The 19,004-nt window shown below is 36.6% G+C and overlaps 1 protein-coding gene across 1 annotated transcript in view; it reads left to right on the forward strand.

Moving 5' to 3' along the window:
* Nucleotides 1-19,004, forward strand: part of Sse (extra spindle pole bodies like 1, separase) — a 125,464-nt gene that overhangs the window by 90,413 nt on the left and 16,047 nt on the right. Inside the window, exons 5-7 of the mRNA XM_089100139.1 lie at nt 1,278-1,454; nt 6,302-6,616; nt 18,459-18,778. Of these exons, the coding sequence (XP_088956265.1) occupies nt 1,278-1,454; nt 6,302-6,616; nt 18,459-18,778 (812 nt within the window). The remainder of the gene's footprint in view (nt 1-1,277; nt 1,455-6,301; nt 6,617-18,458; nt 18,779-19,004) is intronic.

The raw sequence follows: 19,004 nt of genomic DNA on the forward strand, positions 1-19,004 counted from the left end.
AAACGAATATAACTTACTATCAAGGAATAAATGAAATCCAAAACGAACAGAAATTAAAATAAATATTCATGTAAAACAAAGAAAACGATATAGATGAAAAAAATCTTAAATCGAGTAAAAAATAAATTGAATACTCAAGTCAAACTTAAAACGAACAAAAATTACAAAAAAAAACACCAACAAAAAAACAGGACTTTGGCTACGGCTCCCCTTTCCTAACCATGAAAGTTCTAAAGCCTATTGTGCCATTTCCACTTCACTGGAGACAAAATATATTACAAACCTCAAAGTAATAGTTATAGCATTAAAAAAAAAACAAATTTAAATAAAGTCTTGAATTGTTCAGATATTTAGTAATTAATATCGTTATATATTAAATATTCAGTTTAATTTCATCATTAGTCTGTAGTCATCTTGTTTACTATAGGTCTTTTTTGTTATTTTTTGTCGATGTTTTGGAATTTAAAACATACTCTTCAAAATTCACATAGTTTTCAGTAAAATGCAAGTGGATTGCCGAAGATTTTCCTTTTCGGCCAACCATTTATGTCTAAATGGAAAGCAGGTTGTCCAGGGTTGGGGTGGGAGGATGTCGTAAACACATATTTAAGGGAAATGGGAACTTCTCGAGAGGGTTTTAAGAGGGCTTTGGATAGATTACGATGTAGGAGAAGTGTGCGTAGCTGTGTTGGCCTCAGGTGGCTTGATGTTACGCTGAGTCGTTAGTAGTAGTTGTAGTAATAGGTGTATTAGGACTTAGAACTTTTACGGTTAGGGAAGGGGAAAGGGGTAGAAGCGAAAATCCTGTTGGTAGTAAATTTTGTTCGTTTTAAGTTTCACTTAAGCGATCAATTTAAAATTTTACTTGTTTTAAGATTTATTTATTCATCTATATCAGTATCCGTTATCTTTATGTTTGATTATTCGTTATTATTTCTGCTCGTTTTTGGTTTCATTTATTTTGGACAGTATTTTCTGGTTGTATTAAGTTTGAATGATTATAGGACTATATTTCCGCTCTTCTTAAGTTAAACGTTGCTCTTTACTATCTTTGAAAAACCTCTTTTTTGGAAAGTTTTTTCTTCATAAATTGTTTGTAAAGCAATTTAATGCCTAGACTAAGCTAACGGACTAAATAGCATTGTTATTTCTTTTTGTTTTATTTTGCAAAAAAGGAGATCTTTGAAGAAGGATAATAAAAGATATTGTAGAATTGCTCTAAAAATAGGTCAAAATAAAAATTGTTGTTTTAAGAGCCATCTTTTTCATGTTTTCAGGAGCCATTATTTGCTCATATAACCCCATTTAAAAGCAGCCCTTCCAGGGACGGCACTATTGGTATTATGGCAATGTTAAACGAACTCATTCAAGATCATAATCATGCAAACAGAAACTTTAGAGATGACAAAGCATTGTACTGGCAGAAGCGCCATGAGCATCACAAACAAATGCAGGTGATAAGTTATTCTAGTGGTATCGTTTGTACATTTTGATTGGAATAATCCTCCCCTAAAAAATTATCTTTCAGTATAGATAAGGCTATTGAAGTTTCTTTTGCCAGTGAAAAAATCAGTAAAAGGACATATATTTGACAAGAAAAGAATTAATTCGCTATTGAATTTTTAAATGCCACTTTTTTTTATTTCCTCTTAATCTAGTCATCTTTTTGTTTTTCAGGTGAGAGGAAGGCTCTTTTAATTTGTTGTTTCTTATTTGATTTTTGTCTACTTTAAAGCTTTTCTCTTTTCTAATTACTTGTTGCATCCGTGCCTACTTTGTTTTATTCAGTTGTCTTCTTTAATTTTTTATGTTCCTTTTCTTCATATTTTTATTTTTTCAATTTGCTTTGAAGTATTCTTGCTGTGACGGAATGAAGACGGCTTGGTGATGGTCTTACTGAAATGTCTGTATGTTCCACTTTTTTACTATTTTTTTTCCAGTAGCGAAAAATTTGCTCATTTTTTAGCTTATTGTTTTGTTTGAAAAAAAATCATAAAATCATTAAATTAGTTTTTAATATGCAAATGAGGATCAGGTAAATTAATATCCATCTCTACTCCAAAGAGTGAATCGTCATCAGAATCTCAGAGCATTTTCACCGTTTAGGAGGTGAGGGGTTAAAACTTGTGCTATTGATATACTCTTTTTTCGTCTGTTTTACATTTAAGAGTGCGAAAATGTGTGTTCTTGCAGTAGGTTACACAACGATTATAAATGACAATGTAAAGTAATGGCATAGTTTTGCAATTATCAGTAAAATGCTTAGATTGCAGTCACTTGGTAATAGACATATAATCAGATTGTTTTTACCATCAAATTATCATACGGAGATAGTAGATGTTGCGTTTTGAGCCAAAGTAAGAAAGGCTAACCTTGTCGATGTTGTTATTTTAGAAATAACAGCATAGATTAAGTTAGCTTTTATATTTTGAGGCAAAGAAATATAGGTATATCTTGTAAAAATGCTGTAGTATAAAAGTAAGTACATTGATTGAATGTCACGTATTATAGAAAAACATTTTTCTTAAGAAGAAACAGTGTATTTAAAGTTGTCTATAAGTTTTTTTTTTATTGTAATAGAAACAAATCATATTGAAAAAAAAAACACTTTAAAATTGTTAAGGGGCTGAAAACTATTGCGTCAAATTGACGTCGAAGAAACAAAACCAAAGCATTATGTTTTGAAAAATTTTTGCCGGTGAAGCCAATCAAAGGTTGATGCAGCGCTTGACATTGCCCGAGCAAAGTTAATCTACTTCATTTTATGCTGCAGCAGCTGTAGTTGATCATATGCCAATCACAGAACTAAGCAAAGTTGGCTTCTGCCTTGATTCTTGGTTCTCTGGGTAAGCCGCGAAGTCTTGAGTAATGTCATTATAACAATTTACCTCCGTAAGAAGCAACAGTGGACCTAAGATGGATCCCTGTGAAATGCCAGAATTAATTTTTCTTTTTGAATTTCATATTTCCAAATTTCAATTATTTTGTATGATTTGACAGAAACGAGGAAGTTACCTTCAATGGTCTATTCTGCACCCCCTACATTTTCCAATTTTATTAACAAAATATATTATCCACTGTTGCAAAATTTTTCATAATATGTACAAGAAACTGGTTTAACCTTAAAAAAAATACCTAAACAATCATACAGAATAGTTGATAAAACAAAATTGTACTTTCCCATCAGGTGATGGAAACCCAATTGATGAGACATAATTGTCTAGAATTGATTGAAGTGACTACTTAATGGATTTGTAATTAAATTGTTTTAAAGAGCCTAGATACAACAGGAAGCAGTGAAATCGGTCCATGTTTTCCCCTATCATTTAATCAATCCTGATAATCTCTTAACTTTAAATGAAAAGAACAAGTTTTTTCAGCTGAAAGTAAGGTGCAATATTGAAATTTAAAACAAACAGAAGCTATTCCCTATGTGAGGGGGCTGCACCCTTCCTCAACTCTCCCTCTTCACGCTAAAGTCTTAATATCCTTATAAAAAATACTTTTCATTCCAATTCAATGGCCCTTGTGTTTACCATCTTTAGGCGAAAAAATAATAAAGCTAATAAATGATCAGGAATAAGGGGCTAAACTGACTTCGAAAGATGAGCTATCATGAAATCTGATAGAGGTGCCGCTTTTCTCTGGTTTTTCTTATTATTTCACCAAGGTCATCAATATAGAATAAATTGATGTGTTCCTGATTTCAGGGAGAAAATATTTTAAAATTCTATCATCCTGCCATGCTTCAACTTCACCCATTTCCTTCTTTTCACTCTGTATATCTAAGCGTCACAGTAATACTACTACAAACAACACAACTGCACGCGCTCTTTCTCCATCGCAAACTGTTAAAGCTTCACTATTTTCCCCTTCACTTGAAGATCCAATTTCTTTTAAATCCTCCCTTTTGACCCTTGGGGACGGTCTGCTTTTCATTTGACTTCTGATGGATGACCAAAAAGCACAACATTTGGCAACCTGCCACCCTTCTTCCGTAAAGTGTGGCCTAGTCATCTTGTTCTTCTAGCCATCCCCCTTCCTTTCAAGATCCAGTTTCTCTTAAATCCTCCCTTTTGACCATTGGGGACGGCGTGCTTTTCATTTGGCCTGTGATGGATTATCGAAAAGCAGAATCTTTAGCAACCTGCCGCCCTTCATCTGTAAAGCGTGGCCTAGCCATCTTGTTCTTCTAGCCATCCCCCTTCCCTTGAAAATCCAATTTCTCGTAAATCCTCCCTTTTGACCATTGAGGACGGCCTGCTTTTCATTTGACCTCTGATGGATGATCAAAAAGCAGAATCTTTGGCAGTCTACCAGCCTTCATCCATAAAGCGTGGCCTAGCCATCTTGTTCCTCTAGCTACCCCCCTCCCTTGAAGATCCAATTTCTCCTAAATCCTCCCTTTTGATCATTGGGGACGGCCTGCTTTTCATTTGGCCTCTGATGGATAATCAAAAAGCAGAATATTTGGCAACCTGCCATCCTTCATCCATAAAGTGTGGCCTAGCCATCTTGTTCTTCTAGCCATCCCCCTTCCTTCAAGATCTACTTTTTCCTAAATCCTCCCCTTTGACCCTTGGGGACGGCCTGATCTTCATTTGACTTCTAATGGATGACCAAAAAGCACAATATTTGGCAACCTGCCACCCTGCATGCCTAAAGTGTGGCCTAGCCATCTTGTTCTTCTAGCCATCCCCGTTCCCTTGAAGATTTAATTTCTCCTAAATCCTCCCTTTTGACCATTGAGGACGGACTACTTTTCATTTTGGCTTCTGATGGATGACCAAAAAGCGCAGTATTTGGCAACCTGCCACCCTTCATCAGTAAAGTGTGGCCTAGCCATCTCTGTTTTTCATAATAGCCCTAAAAAGTACAACTAAAACTGTCTATTAAGTATAACTTATTGTCTAAGTGGTGGTTTCATTTGGTGGGTACTTTTTGGTCTTTATTGGTCGCTATACCTGTGCTTCTCTCGCGAACTATAGCTGACATAAGGCTTATCAATTTCTATCGCAGTAAGTTTTAAGTTTTGACCACGCTAAGCTTTAATTTTTAGTTTTAAACAATTCCAATTTTAACTGGTACCAGAAACTTATTTATTAGTTTATAATACACTTTTCATATTTTTTTTTTGTTTTTTGTACGTTTTGAAATTAAAAACTTTTTACATTTCTAATATATTACTCCTGTTTGTATTATTCTGTTTTTAAACTACGTTATATCTTCTTTGCAACGAAATAAAAAAGATCCCTTGCTTAACAAGTTAAAAATATTCCACCACAAAAAGAAAAGTATAATGAAAAGATTAAATGAAAACTTTATCAAAAAGAATAATAAAACCCAGAGCTGCTTTGGCGATGATCACTAATTAAATTCAGATTTTTTTCTTCTGCTGATTCTAATTTACTTCGTTCTTCCTTAAAATATTTTGTTTTTTATTGTTGTAATAAATAAAAAAATAACTTCTTTCAAATGAAATTAAAGAGTAATATTGAAACTTCAAACGTAACAGAAATTATTCGGTATATTAGGGGGACTGCCCCTTCATAAACCCTCGCTCTTTACGCTAAAGTCTTAAAAGTTCTTTAAAAATAATTCTCATTCAAAATCAACGGCCCTTGTATTTCAGTAGTCTTTCCTAAGAATCAGGACGAAAGTCAAACTATAGCTTAAAGAGTGAGGACTGAGGAAGGGACAGTCCCCGTAATATATGGAATAATTTATGTTCGTTAAAAGTTTTAATGTTGCTCCTTACTTTCAGATGAAAAACTTGTCTTATTTAATTTCTGAATATTTTTCAAACCATGTTAAGAGATCCCCCCCATCTAACATTTCTACCGGGAAATTTGGTTACTTCGGTTACTACGGGGGGGGGGTCCCCTTTTCGGAAATGAGACAAATTTTCTCGGGCTCGGAGCTTTTGATGGGTAACATTAAACTTAATAAACTTTATATATTTGGAATCAGCATAAAAAGCGAAATTCTAAGATGTATGTATTGATATCTAGATTTCGTGTTTTTTAAGATTTCGGTTACTTTTGGGCCGAGTCGCTCCTTATTTACACTTCGTTATCACCAGTTGTTTGATATATTTTTTCACTGTATTAATTAAAGTTCATATTCATTATTTATATATTTATTTTTATTATATAAATGGCCTAGTAAATTTTGATAATGTTAGTTATACAGTCTCTGATAAACTATGCCTGGTATTGAGCTTTCGTTCTCTTTTTCTGTGCAGATAATAATCTAGTTTCAGACCCAGACTAAATAGTTTTGATTTTTTAATGTGCACCAGCAATTCATTCGAGCAATGGATTTGGAATATGTTGTATCTTGGGTGCATCCTCTACTGGGATCTCTTCCAAAAGACAATCTACCAAACAACTTTGACGAAGCTATTGAGGACCTAGTTAAGCTAGGAATAAGTCCTGACCATGCCAAGGCTATAGTTGCTTCTCTACCTTACATGTCGCTGGAAGACTTGTGCACAGTTCACCCAGCGCATTTGCCTCAGGCGGAAAACCTCAAGATTTGGCTCAAGAAATATCAGAAGATCAAAAAAGTGGTCGAAAGAGCCAGAAGAGATCCTGTGATTCTTATCTTAGATAAGGTAAAGATTTTCATGTTAAGCATGCGTGTTTAAATTCTCAACTTCCTAATAGTGATGGTTCGGCTGCAACATAGAGACTAAGTTCAAGAAAACGTCTCATCAGATAGTGAACAAAATTTGTGTTAAACTGCTGGGAAAGAAACATCACTTAGGAGAAGATTTGATCCCCTAAAGTATTGCTAAATCACGAGGGACTGCATTATGACTATACGCAGTGGGGTAGCTGGATCCTTTAAAAGTGCCTATGGATCTTAGCTTGTCTCCCTGCCACCCGCCCCCACCCCCGCCCCTGGATAATATTGGAATTTATATCGTTAGGAACTTTTGAGATCTTGGAAAATTGTTGATCTAGGAGTATTAAATGAAGCTTCCGGGAATGAGTTCAGATCCTGAAATATCAACTTAGAAAGTGTTTTCATGATCCTACCTCTGCTCCTTCCTTAGCATATTCTTAGGCTAAGAAAATTGTACAAAGACAAGTTTACGCATACCTGTTTCAATCTGGGAAAAATGATTTTTTTTTATTTTTTTTTTTTATTTTGGGTTTGGTCTGATTTTCTTTTACTCCAGGTCTTGGACATAATATATTATGATTCAATAAATAATAATCATGTATATAATTGATTCATGTGATTGGTATGTTTGGCAAGAATCCTTGTTGTTTGAAATAAAGGTGAACTTTGTATTTTTATATGTAAAAAAACTTGTTTTTCAACTGAAAGTAAGGAGCAAAATTAAAACTTAAAACGAACAGAAATTATTCCGTATATGAGAGGGACAGCCATATTAGAAAATTTAGGTGCAAAATATGTTTTTTGAGGCATCAGCTCCCCCCCCCCCTGCATAACCACTCTTCTTCAAAATTGCACCTCATTATACAGATTTTAATCAAAGATAATCTGAATCAACTTTGTTAAATGAAGCTTTAAAATAAATGTCTATATTAACCGTTTATTTTGTATAAATGGTGACTATATGTGACTCTTGAGGAACAAATGCGCCACCGCATGTCTTTACGGCCTATGAAAATGCGAAGCTTAGTATATAGTTTTTCAGTAATGTTAAATTGACTGGCTATTTTAGAATTTTCATTAGATAACAACTTGGCTATCTTTTGGTCAAAATTTTAGGTTGGTGCTATAATATGCGAGAACTACTACTACCACTACTAACAACTCACTGCAGCACCAAGCCGCCTGACACCACTACAGCTACGCACGTTCCTTCTCCACCCCAAACTATTCAAAGCCTCTCATTTTATACTCGCCCACGAAGTTCCCATTTCCTTTAAATCATTCTTTATGACGTCCTCCCACGCCAGACGGGGACGACCTGCTTTCCGTTTAGCCCTAGATGGTTGGCCGAAAAGAACAATCCTCGGCAATATGTCATCCTTCATCCGCACAACGTGCCCTAGCCATCTCAACCTTTCTTTCATTACAGCCCTGGAGAGCGGTATTGAACCACATTTTTCGTATAGCCTATTGTTTGAAATACGGTCAGTCAGCTGTGTACCAAAAACAATTCGCAAGCGATTTCTCTGGAAAACATCTCTGGAAAATCTTCCTCCGTTTTTCGGAGCGTCTATGCTTCAGAACCATGTTTGACCACCGTCATCACTGTAGATTTTAATATTCTAACCTTGATTTGAAGACTTATCTTCCTATTCTTCCAAACATTTTTTTAACTGTAAAAAAACACCCTGAGCCTTGGCTATTTTACATTTAACATCTTCACTGCTTCCACCATCTTTACTAATAATACTACCAAGGTAAGTGAAGCTGCCCACCTGATCAATCTTTTCATTACCCAACGTCACCTTTTCATCTTCACTTATTCCTAGCCTTAGTGACTTAGTCTTCCTAACATTAATTTTCAAACCCAATTCTAGCACCCTGTACTTGCAAAACCACTAAAACTTCATTCATTTTGCTCACACTTTCATCTAGGTTGCTTAAGTCATAAGCATAGTCTAAGTCCAGGACAGTTTTTCTTCTCCATTTGATTCCATGGTCTCCCATTGCCTTTCTTGTGCTCCTTAAGACAAAGTCCATCAAAATAATCCATACAAAGGGGGATAGAACACAACCCTGCTTTACTCCTGATTTAATATAAAACCAGGTGCTAACCTCATTTCCTACCTTAACCGCAGCAGTGTTATTCTTGTACATAGCACTAATCACTTTAATGTATTTGTCTGGTATACCATATAAGGATAAAACCTTTACTAAAGCTCTTCTATCAACAGAAGAGCTTCTATCGAACGCTTGCTCATAATCTATAAAACTGAGGCCCAAAGGTGTTTGAAAAGTCAGGCACTTCTCAATTATTAGCCTAAGAGTGACAATTTGGTCGACACATCCTCTACCTTTTCTAAAACCGCACTGCTCTTCTCTTAAAACTTTGTCTACGGCATCTCTCAGTCTAAAAAGTATCATATTACTAAGTAATTTACTACCTACAGAGACCAGACTAATGCCTCGATAATTACCACACTGAATTTTATCACCTTTCTTATAAAGTGGCTTAGTTAAGGTTTTCCTAAAATCGTTAGGCACTTCTCCTTTTTCAAAAATCATATTCATAATCTTCAGTAACTTATTTCTAACCTCGGAGCCACCATTTAAAAAAAAAACTCATTTACCACCCTCAGCACCTGGAGCCTTATTATTCCTTAATCCTTTTAGTGCTGTTGCTAATTCCTCCTCACAAAACAAATCTTCCTTCACATCCAAGGTATCACAAAGTTTTTCATTTTCCTCTATATTTTTTCCTGCAACTCTATCTCGGTTAAGCAAATTCCCAAAATGTTCGGCCCATCTCACTTTAGTTTTTTCCTTTTGCTAATTGCCACTCCATTCCTATCTTTAACTGTGCCAAGTCCGGATTGACGCCTCCCTCTCAATTTATTAACATACCAGAACAATATTTTACTATTATGCCGTCTAGCTGCATCTTCCAGATCCTCGGCAATTTTATCCATGGCCTCCACTTCACACCTCCTTAGTTCATATTTTAATGCTTTCTCCACTTTCTTTATATTTCTTTTGTTTTCATACGATCTATAACTCAGATAATTCTTGTACAAGTCGTTTTTCCTTTCTATTAAACATAAAGATTTTTCACTAATATTCTTAGCTGCAGTTCTAGCTTTCTTTCCTAACAAACCTTCAGCAACTTCACAAATTATTTTTCTAAAATTGTTCCAACCATCTTCGACAGTATCAAATTTTAAACTCTCAAGTTTATTATTCATCTGTTCTTGGAAAGTCTCTCTCAAATTCTCATCCTGGTGTCTACCAACATCATAACTTCCCGGGAGGTAGTTACCCTTCCGATATTTCAGCTTTAAATTAACCCTTGACACTACTAGATGGTGATCTTTACTTTTAACATCAATAACGGCACTCATGTATACCCTAGAATCTTGTATTGATCCTGCCAGTCTTCGGTTTACTATAAATTAATCAATAAGGTTATCTGTCTTGCTACCACATAAATGCCGAATTAACTTATTAGCCATTTCATGATTGAACACTGTGTTGGTTATAACTAGATTGTTATACTTTCAAAATTGCAAAAGTCTACATTCATTACTGCTTTCTTTTCCTACACCAAATTTACCTAGGCGGGGATACCATCTATCACTATTTCTACCAACCTGGGCGTTAAAATCTCCCAGTAATAACATCATATTTCTACCTGGGACCCTGTCTGTTTGCTCCTATAACTGTAAGTAAACTTCATCTGAGTCACTAGTATCTCCGTCAGTCGGTTCTACAGGGGCGTATACTACTATAACTGATACCCTGAACTTTCTAGTCCTAAAATGAGCAATTAGTATTCTATTATTAATACCATCCCAGCCTAAACAAGAATTAGCAGCTTCCTTATTCATCATGATCCCTACTTCCTGTCTATGTACCCCATCCTTCCTGCCTGAGTAAACAAATTCTGTATCACCTAATTTCATGCTTCCTACCCTGGGATATGAGTTTCTGAAATTCCTAATAAATCCAGTTCGAATCGTCTGAATTCGTCTGTCGAAATATCAATACGATGGTCATTTTTTAATGTCGTAACATTCCAAGTTCCAATTTTCATGTTCTTTAAATCATTGAAATTATTTTCGCCTCAGGAAAAGCAATGATCCCGGATACCAGTGCAGGACGGGGATCACATGTCTTCTCGAGTCTACACCGAAGTGCTTAAGCCGGCTTAGAACCGGGAAGCAAGAAGTCCCTGGGACCTCCAGTATGAATGAAGGCTGTGTGCATTCCTGGGTCCATCTTGGTCAAAACATGGTTTTCAGCACTTGGCGAAGCTCATCTATCAACAAGAGTCGAAGTCCTGCACAGGCAGTCTCAAGTCTATTACCTCCTACTAATTATATATTCATGCCTACAAATATTATTCTACTACGGGGAGGCAACCCATAATAGCTAAATTAGATAGGAAGAGGTTTTTCAGCCCAAAGACGCCCATCAAAACATACCAAGCCCAGAAAAATTGTCCATTAGTCAGAATCCCGTGCGAATGCTGTGTCACCACTTTGTTATGGCGTAATCCTTTTGGTTAATCAAGGAAGCACCATAATTTCTGATTTCCAATGGAATGAGCTGTCTTCCGATTTCTAGGACTAATGGCTTGATGCGGTCGCTCTTGGGGAAAGAAACAAAATCAAAACCAGATAAACATGAATCCCTGATCTGGCTTCTCGAAAAAATGCAAAATTCCACGTTTGCTCAGATGGGGCAGTAAAACTGTAGAGTGGGTTCTCTGATATTTAAATACATTGTATACATATGTTTAAATAGATTGGAATATTGTATATATGTATATATAAGATAAGATAAGATTTATTGCAAAAAGTCTTTGGGCCATCTTTGGCCGCAACACATAATACAGTCTACAAACAAAGCTCAGGAACAAAATACAACTTTAGATAATAATTAAAAAAAAGAACAATAAAATGACAAAAAAAAAGAAACACCAAGGTTCAATATTTTAACCAACAAACACCAATCATAATAAAATTCAAATCCTAAAACCGTAACAAGCTATCCCCTCAAACATGATTCCCTATGTTTAATCCCTAAACGAAGAAACTTACACAACTGTTTAATAGCACATGCGTTCCTCTCAGCCATCCACTCAATTAACTAGTATTCGCTCCAAGAAACTCGTCCAAAATATTCATTCCGCAACTCAGACAGCTCTTCACACTCGGATGAAAAATGAAATAAGTTATTATTCACACATCCACACATTGGGCAAAAATAAGGGCCAGCCGCCAGCCTAAACTTCCCCCAAAATTTCCTTATCTCACTAGATCCAAACTATATCCTCTTACCAACAAGAAATTCTTGAAATTCTCTCTGTTCATCCAAAATCAAAAACAAACCTCCCCCCCAACAGACTTTACCTTCGATTTAAAACCTTAAAAACATAGATTGGTCCTTCTTATTGCCCTTTGATTTTTTAGTAAGTCAGAGTTTGCTGGATTTCCCTCCATGCTGAAATGCTTTCACCCATAGAGCTTTTTCCTTCAGTCCAAACCTCCGAAAGGCCACAAAGGTCCAGTATTTTCTTGACCTGATTTGGCCATGAGTTATGTCTACCGTCCTTCAAGCTCTCTAAATAAGCTGACTTACGAAGCCGAACTCTGGGTAGCCTAATTATCTTCTCCCAGAATTTTACCATTCTAACCGATCTAACACTTCTTAAAGTGAAAAGCCCCAAATCTCCTTTCAGTACCACTGAACTAAATAAATCTATCAAGCCTAAAATTCTCTTAAAATATCTTAGCTGAACTACTTCTAGCTTAGCTGCTTTAGCAAAACCCCAAACCTCAGGGCCCCAATGTAGACTAGAAGCCACTTTTGTCTGGAAAACTCTTTTCTAATTCCTACATGCCTAGACATCCCCCTTAATGGCCTAAACTTTAACACCCAAATAAACAAATTCTTCTTTATCCTCTAACACCTTTCCTCCAAAATTAAAATGAACCTCTGAATCAACATCTCCTTTACTTCTAAATACTAAAACTACTGACTTCTTAGCGTTCAACTCTAAAGTCCTTTTTTTCTAATAATTTTTTATTACATCTTATTGTTTCTGAAGGTTATCTCTACTATCCGCCACTAGAGCTATGTCATCCGCGAATAACATGCATGATAGCCGAAATCAATCCAAAGATACATAAGGGGCTCCATTACTTTTTATAAAACTATCTAAATCATTAACAAACAAGGAGAAAAGCTTAGGAGATAAAGTAGATTCTTGTTTCACACCCACATGGGACGTAACCAGCGTAGAAAAAATTCCCATAACCTTCACAACAAATTTCACCCTCCGATACATATCTGCTATTATTGCTACAAAGCACGACGGCAAGCCTATTTCTAACAGACTTTCAATTAACAACCTCCTATTTATCGAATCAAAAGCACTTTTCAGGTCTAAAAAGGCTACGAATAGCAGACCAGTTTTCCCTCTAGCATATTTCCTTCTCAACACATCCAAAGTAAAAACATGGTCAACAGTGGTGAATGTCGATCTGATTCCCGCTTGCATCGGGCTAAGTAATTCCTCCTTATTTTACCAATCTCTTAGCCTAAATTCCAGAACCTTACAAAACAATTTACTTACCATATTTCCCAGAAAGATAGACCTAAAGTTTTCGTGTAACTTCCTATTGCCTTTCTTAAAAAGAGGCACTGCTACAGAAATGTCCCATGAGTGAGGCCAACAAGCTTTCTCTACTACAAACGAGAAAATTGCGGCCAACATGGGCATTAAAATTGTCCTTCCCAACCTCAGGACCTTTGAAGATATACCATCTGTTCCTGGACACGAATAACCATTCATCTTTTTCAACTGATCCCCAATTTCTTGTTGAGACACAGGCCTAACTAAATCGTAATCATTCTGTCTTAAAGGGTATGTTATCGTCCCTAGACCTAAATCTCTATCCTTTGAACCATTCGACTCATTCGCCCTAAAATATCCTGACTCACTCTTCTCAAAATAATCTGGCCACATCTCAACTGCTGGGACGTCTCCTCTTATTCCCGGGCCCTGGATCGAGCATTTAACTACCGACCAAAACTCTCTAGGATTATTCACACTATAAGCTCTCTTAAATTCCTCATTAATTTTCATCTGCCTATCTCTCTTTTTAACTCTTTTAACCCTATTATAATTTGACCTTAATTTTCTATATTCAGCTAGCCTGCGCAAATTCGTTTCCCGATCCAATGGGTCTATTGCTTTAAATAGCCTGAAAACTCTAATTACCTCTTCCCTTTTCTGCCTACATTCCTCATCGAAAAACCCTCATCTTTTCTATATATAGGAAATGAGAAATCAACCCCCCCCCCAAGAAATTTCCTGGTGAGGCTCCGCCTCGCCTTTTCTAAATCTGTGACGGTCGAAATGTAAATTTATTATTTAACGCTGCGTAGAGAAAGATTTTTAATGATTTTAGGGACACTATTACCGCTCACCCCAAGCACCAATAATAAAGACGTAGGTCAAAAATTTCCAAAGAATCAAGAGGGATTGGATATCAGATTAGGGATTATGGTTTTGGGTGTTCCACAAAAATGGAACAAAGGCCACTTCCCCGGTGACACAATCTTTTTGGTAACTTAGAAAGGTCACTGGAATTTTCAATTTCCGTTCAAATTTGCTCTCTTCCAATTTTCTAGGACCATTTGTTTGATACGGTTCCCCCCTGTAAAAAAAAACAAAAAAACAACAACAAATTATCTAACTTTCACCGATGATCTTTCTTCTGGGACAAAATGCATTCTACTTTTTTTTACGTTGGACTTTCAAACCTCTACAGCAGGATTCTCTGATATACTGAATCTAACATTGGATATTTCATTGACGTTACTTACCTTTTTGGGTGGGGGTTCCTTTCTTCTATGAAAATCAGGCAAATTTTGCCAGACTTGTAGCTTCTGATGGACAACATTAAGATAATTAATTTTATATATTTGGGTTCAAAATTAAAGGATTATTCTTTTGATGTATTAATTGTTATTACAAGTCCTTTTTTTCAGAATTTCGGTTACTGCTTGTCGGAGTCGCTCCTTACCAACAGTACGTAGCCATGAACTGTTAGAGAATTTTAGGTGTTTTTTTTCTCTTTGATAAGTTTTTTCTTACCATATTTAGATAACTTCCTCTATCCCCGAAGATACGGTTGAACTCAGATATCAGAGGAAGTAGTGAACTATTCATATTATAAGAATTTTATATTATAAACACCCCACATGAAATTTGCATTTACTTTATAAAAATATTTTAAAAGATAAGTAAAGAGTCAAATTAAAGAAAAAGCGGAGAATAGAGTACATATAAAGTCTTATAATTAGTGCAGCTCAAATCTAGCAGAAATTAGCCAATGAACAGAAATTGGAAAAAATTTCAACAATAAATTTAAAGATACCAGATATAACGATGAAAAGTAAAGGAAGCCTAAAACAACCGTAAGTTAAAATGACTGACCAAATTAAACTTAAAACTCGCAAAAAAATACTACAGATGATAGAAGGGCTGCCGAAGCCATGAGAACTATTTTCATTTGCGCTTGGACCTGAAAAATAGGTGAGTGATTTTCCTGGCATTGGCAGCTGATTGATTGATCAGTGATTCACTTTACCAGGGAAGTGACAGAAAAATTGGAAATGCTGGCATTCGTTTGAAATTTGATAGGCAAGATTCTAAACCCAAGGAGACTTTTCCATGAAATGCTAGACAGGTGAACTTGACAATCCAAAGGGTATAATGGTTCAAAGTCCTAACTTTGGAAATCCTTGATTTTTAAGACTTTGAAACCTGCTCAACCGAAAAGAGCCAGGGGTTTAAAAACCCCTGGGGGAAGTATCTTTATCAATATAGATATGTCCACCACATTTCAAACGGAATTGTTAGCACCTTGTTTAAATATGGAAATTCAATGTTGAGGCACAAAGTTGGCCTCTGGCCCTTCCAATGTCCCTCCTCTTCTTGCTGCAAACTTTTAGTAGAAGATTGGCGTATTGTATCCATTTTGAACTGTAATCACGCAAGGATTTTTAATCTGACTGATTATAGAGCCAAAGTGGACCAGCTTCCCTCCAACATCCCCGCCCCCACTCCAATTCTATGTAGAATGGTAGGCATATTGCCCCGCATCCGATAGAACCAAAGTGGACCAGCGTCCCTCCAACATCCCGATCCCCACTCCAATTCAATTTAGAATGGTAGGCATATGGCCCCGTATCCGGACAATTTACCGTAAAATAATTTGGTCGTTGTTGTTTTTGCTATATTTTTTTTTCTCTCATTAGCAATACTAGGACAATGTGCCATCGGTTTTACCTCATTGTTGCACTGAGTCCAGAATTGGCTTGTTTCCTTAACGAGTCAAGGATTTGTCTGTGTTTGCCACGATTTGCAGAACTTAGCAAGTTTTGTATCGACTCAGTCCACAATTTGGACTTGTTTGTATCAAGTGCCCGAGGGCTAAAAAGATACAAGAGCTGATTACCGACTGATCACTTTCGATCGTTTAAAATCAACAAGGGATTTTGATTTCCAACCCTGCCCAAGTTTCTTAGATCATCCATTCTGGAAGGAGTAGCTGGAGGCGGAAATACAAATAAATAATACATAGAAGACACCTCGCATGCTGCTTAGTCAAGACTAATGGGCTAATCTCTGACAAGGCCTATTTTCAAAAGTAGGGAGAGGCTAGTGGCCACTTTTCAGGGGACAAGCTGTAAACTTTGTATCGGACATTTACGTTTGTTTGTTTTTGTTTTGTTTTTTTTTTTGGGGGGGGGGGTATAAGTTTGGCAAAATCTGACAAAAATTAATTAAATAAAATTATGGATAACGGAAGAATCGTGTAATTCGAGAAATGTATAAAGTAGGACAGAAAGCCCCTTCCTCCATCGCCCACCTTTCGAAATCCCGTATAATCAAGGAGGCACACTTGTGCTTCTTTAAAGAGGCGACCCACCGCAATATTTAGCGATTTCCGGTCCTAGCAGTCGCAGAGAGACGGTAGTGATCGCATTTTGTAGCCTAAGCTCAAACTAAGAAACATGCAAAATTTCACCCCCCTCCGAATTTATCTTCATGGGGAAAAGGGGGCCGGAAGTTTCGACCCTCCCACCACAGACCCCCTTTAACGTTGTCCGATCTGGCTGAAATTTAGAGGATAAGCTTTCCTAGGGCCTGGGAGCTTATCCTCAAAATTTCAGCTCAATCCGATTACTCCTTCCCTGTTTTCCAAAAACCAAATATAGCCACTTAATGTTCATCAAATTATTTTTTTTTTTATCAGCCACGCCTACAGGCCCCAGTTGGCAACGGATCCGGGTGATGAGGACTCATTCAAACCGGAATTCGACCTATTAGGGCCTTTTGATATTTTCAGACCGAAAAAATTATCCCCCGAATTTACATTTACGAAAAACCTCGTTTTCCTATAAGAGCCTATGTTAATTTTTTAAATTTCTAAAAGCATAGTATCTCATTAATAAATTAGATAAAAATAATCCTCCTTTCCTGACAAGACCAACTGCAAGCTTCCAAAAATTCTATCTACTCCCCATAATTTATTTTTGACAAGAAACAAAAATCTTACTTTGTATTTGCTTGCGTCGAAAATAGATTGCAGAGACTTTGACAAAAAAAAACCATTGGGTTTCTTCTGTTGCCGAGCCAATGAAAATAAAGATAGTCAGAGATACCCGCATGCTCGAAGAAAAGTTGAAAAAAGAAAATCTTACTGTGCATTTGATTTGAGTATTTAGGAATTAAAAGCCTTATCACAAGAATCTTCAAAAGCTGGGGGTTTGGGGGGCGGCAGCCCCCCAACTTTAAGTCCTGACATGATCAGCTAACAGTTAGTCAAGCAATAATAAGTAATAAACTGTACAAAAACGTGCAGAAACTATTTGAAAAAAACTACGTTTTCGAAAGGGTTAAAGAGGCTAAGTCATAAGTTCGAACCTTAAAACGTACAGGGATTAGGAGGTACAGTTGGGAGGCTGCCGCCCCCCAAACCCCCCGCTTTTGCAGCCTCTTTTGTTAAGATTTTTATTTTGGGGGTCTACCGCCCCCCCCCCCCCTCAACCTCCGCTTTTTCCCTTGCAAAGAAATGCTTTGCAACCCGAACGAAGTCTGCTTGCATTTTTTACCGTAAGAACATCCTATTGCATCTCTTTGATTAGAAACAGTACTGAGACTGTTTGCTGGATTTTTTACAGGAGATTTTCCCCTAACCGATAACAAGCTATAATGTGATGAACTTAACAATTTTGAACAGAAAAAACAGGGAACAGAAGAAGGGATCAGCATAAACAAGCAGTTTAGGTTCAGGTAGGTTCAGGTTCATCTATTTTCCCATCATACCTAATCACACTGAATACATAACTATACCTGGCACAGAGACAAGTTTGTAGTTATAACTGTAACAGACTGAGTTGTCATTACTAAATTCTCTGAAGATTAAAAAAAAATGCCATTGAAACAGTTTCATTCGTGTTGGTATGACCAACTGATTGCAGGCTACAGGACTTAAAAAATCTTAACAAAAGAGGCTGCAAAAGCGGGGGGGGAGGCGGCAGCCTCCCAACTGTTCCTCCTAATCCCTGTACGTTTTAAGGTTTGAACTTGTGACTCAGCCTCTTTAACTCTTTAGAAAACGTAGTTTCTTTCAAATAATTCTCTTAAAGGTTGTCCCTGTATATACCTAACTTGAACGGGATTGCTACAAATATAACGCTCAATGAATAAACCCTCTCTTTAAACACTATAAATAATTGTATCTTTTCAGGTCATGCAAGGTTTGCCCTGGGAGTCTCTTGAATGTCTGAAGAACCAGTCAGTAACTCGTGTACCATCTTTAAGCATTTTGAAAATGTTGCTAGATCGACATAAAGCTGAACGAATAAAAGCCCTAAAACTGAATGGAACAGCTGTTGGTTGCAATCCCCCAAAGGCGTTTTATGTACTGAACCCAGAGGGAGACCTGAGGAAGGTTCAAGAAAGACTTGAAGGAATCGTGAAAGCTATCTGGGGTGATAATGGAACAATTAACAGCAGGCCAGATTTTGAAACTCTACAGATGAAACTGGAAACGGAAGATTTGTTTGTGTATGTATTGTTTATCGGTAGTCTTATCCAAGAACTGAATGATAAGTCGTGTCTTAGCGTAACGATGTTAAAAAATATTTTATATTTAATTACAAAAGGAACTAGATGTAGCAATTTCCTTTAAAATGAGCTATTATTTAGCTCTCTATGATTTTCCAGTGCCCAGCTAGCTGAGGAGAAAAAAAAAAAAAGAAAGAAAAAAAGATGCCGTATGCCGTAAGGCGGT

Source organism: Artemia sp. Qi Xiang Cuo, chromosome 14, assembly GCF_049724085.1.
Source record: "Artemia sp. Qi Xiang Cuo chromosome 14, ASM4972408v1, whole genome shotgun sequence".
Classification (NCBI taxonomy): Eukaryota; Metazoa; Arthropoda; class Branchiopoda; order Anostraca; family Artemiidae; genus Artemia; species Artemia sp. Qi Xiang Cuo.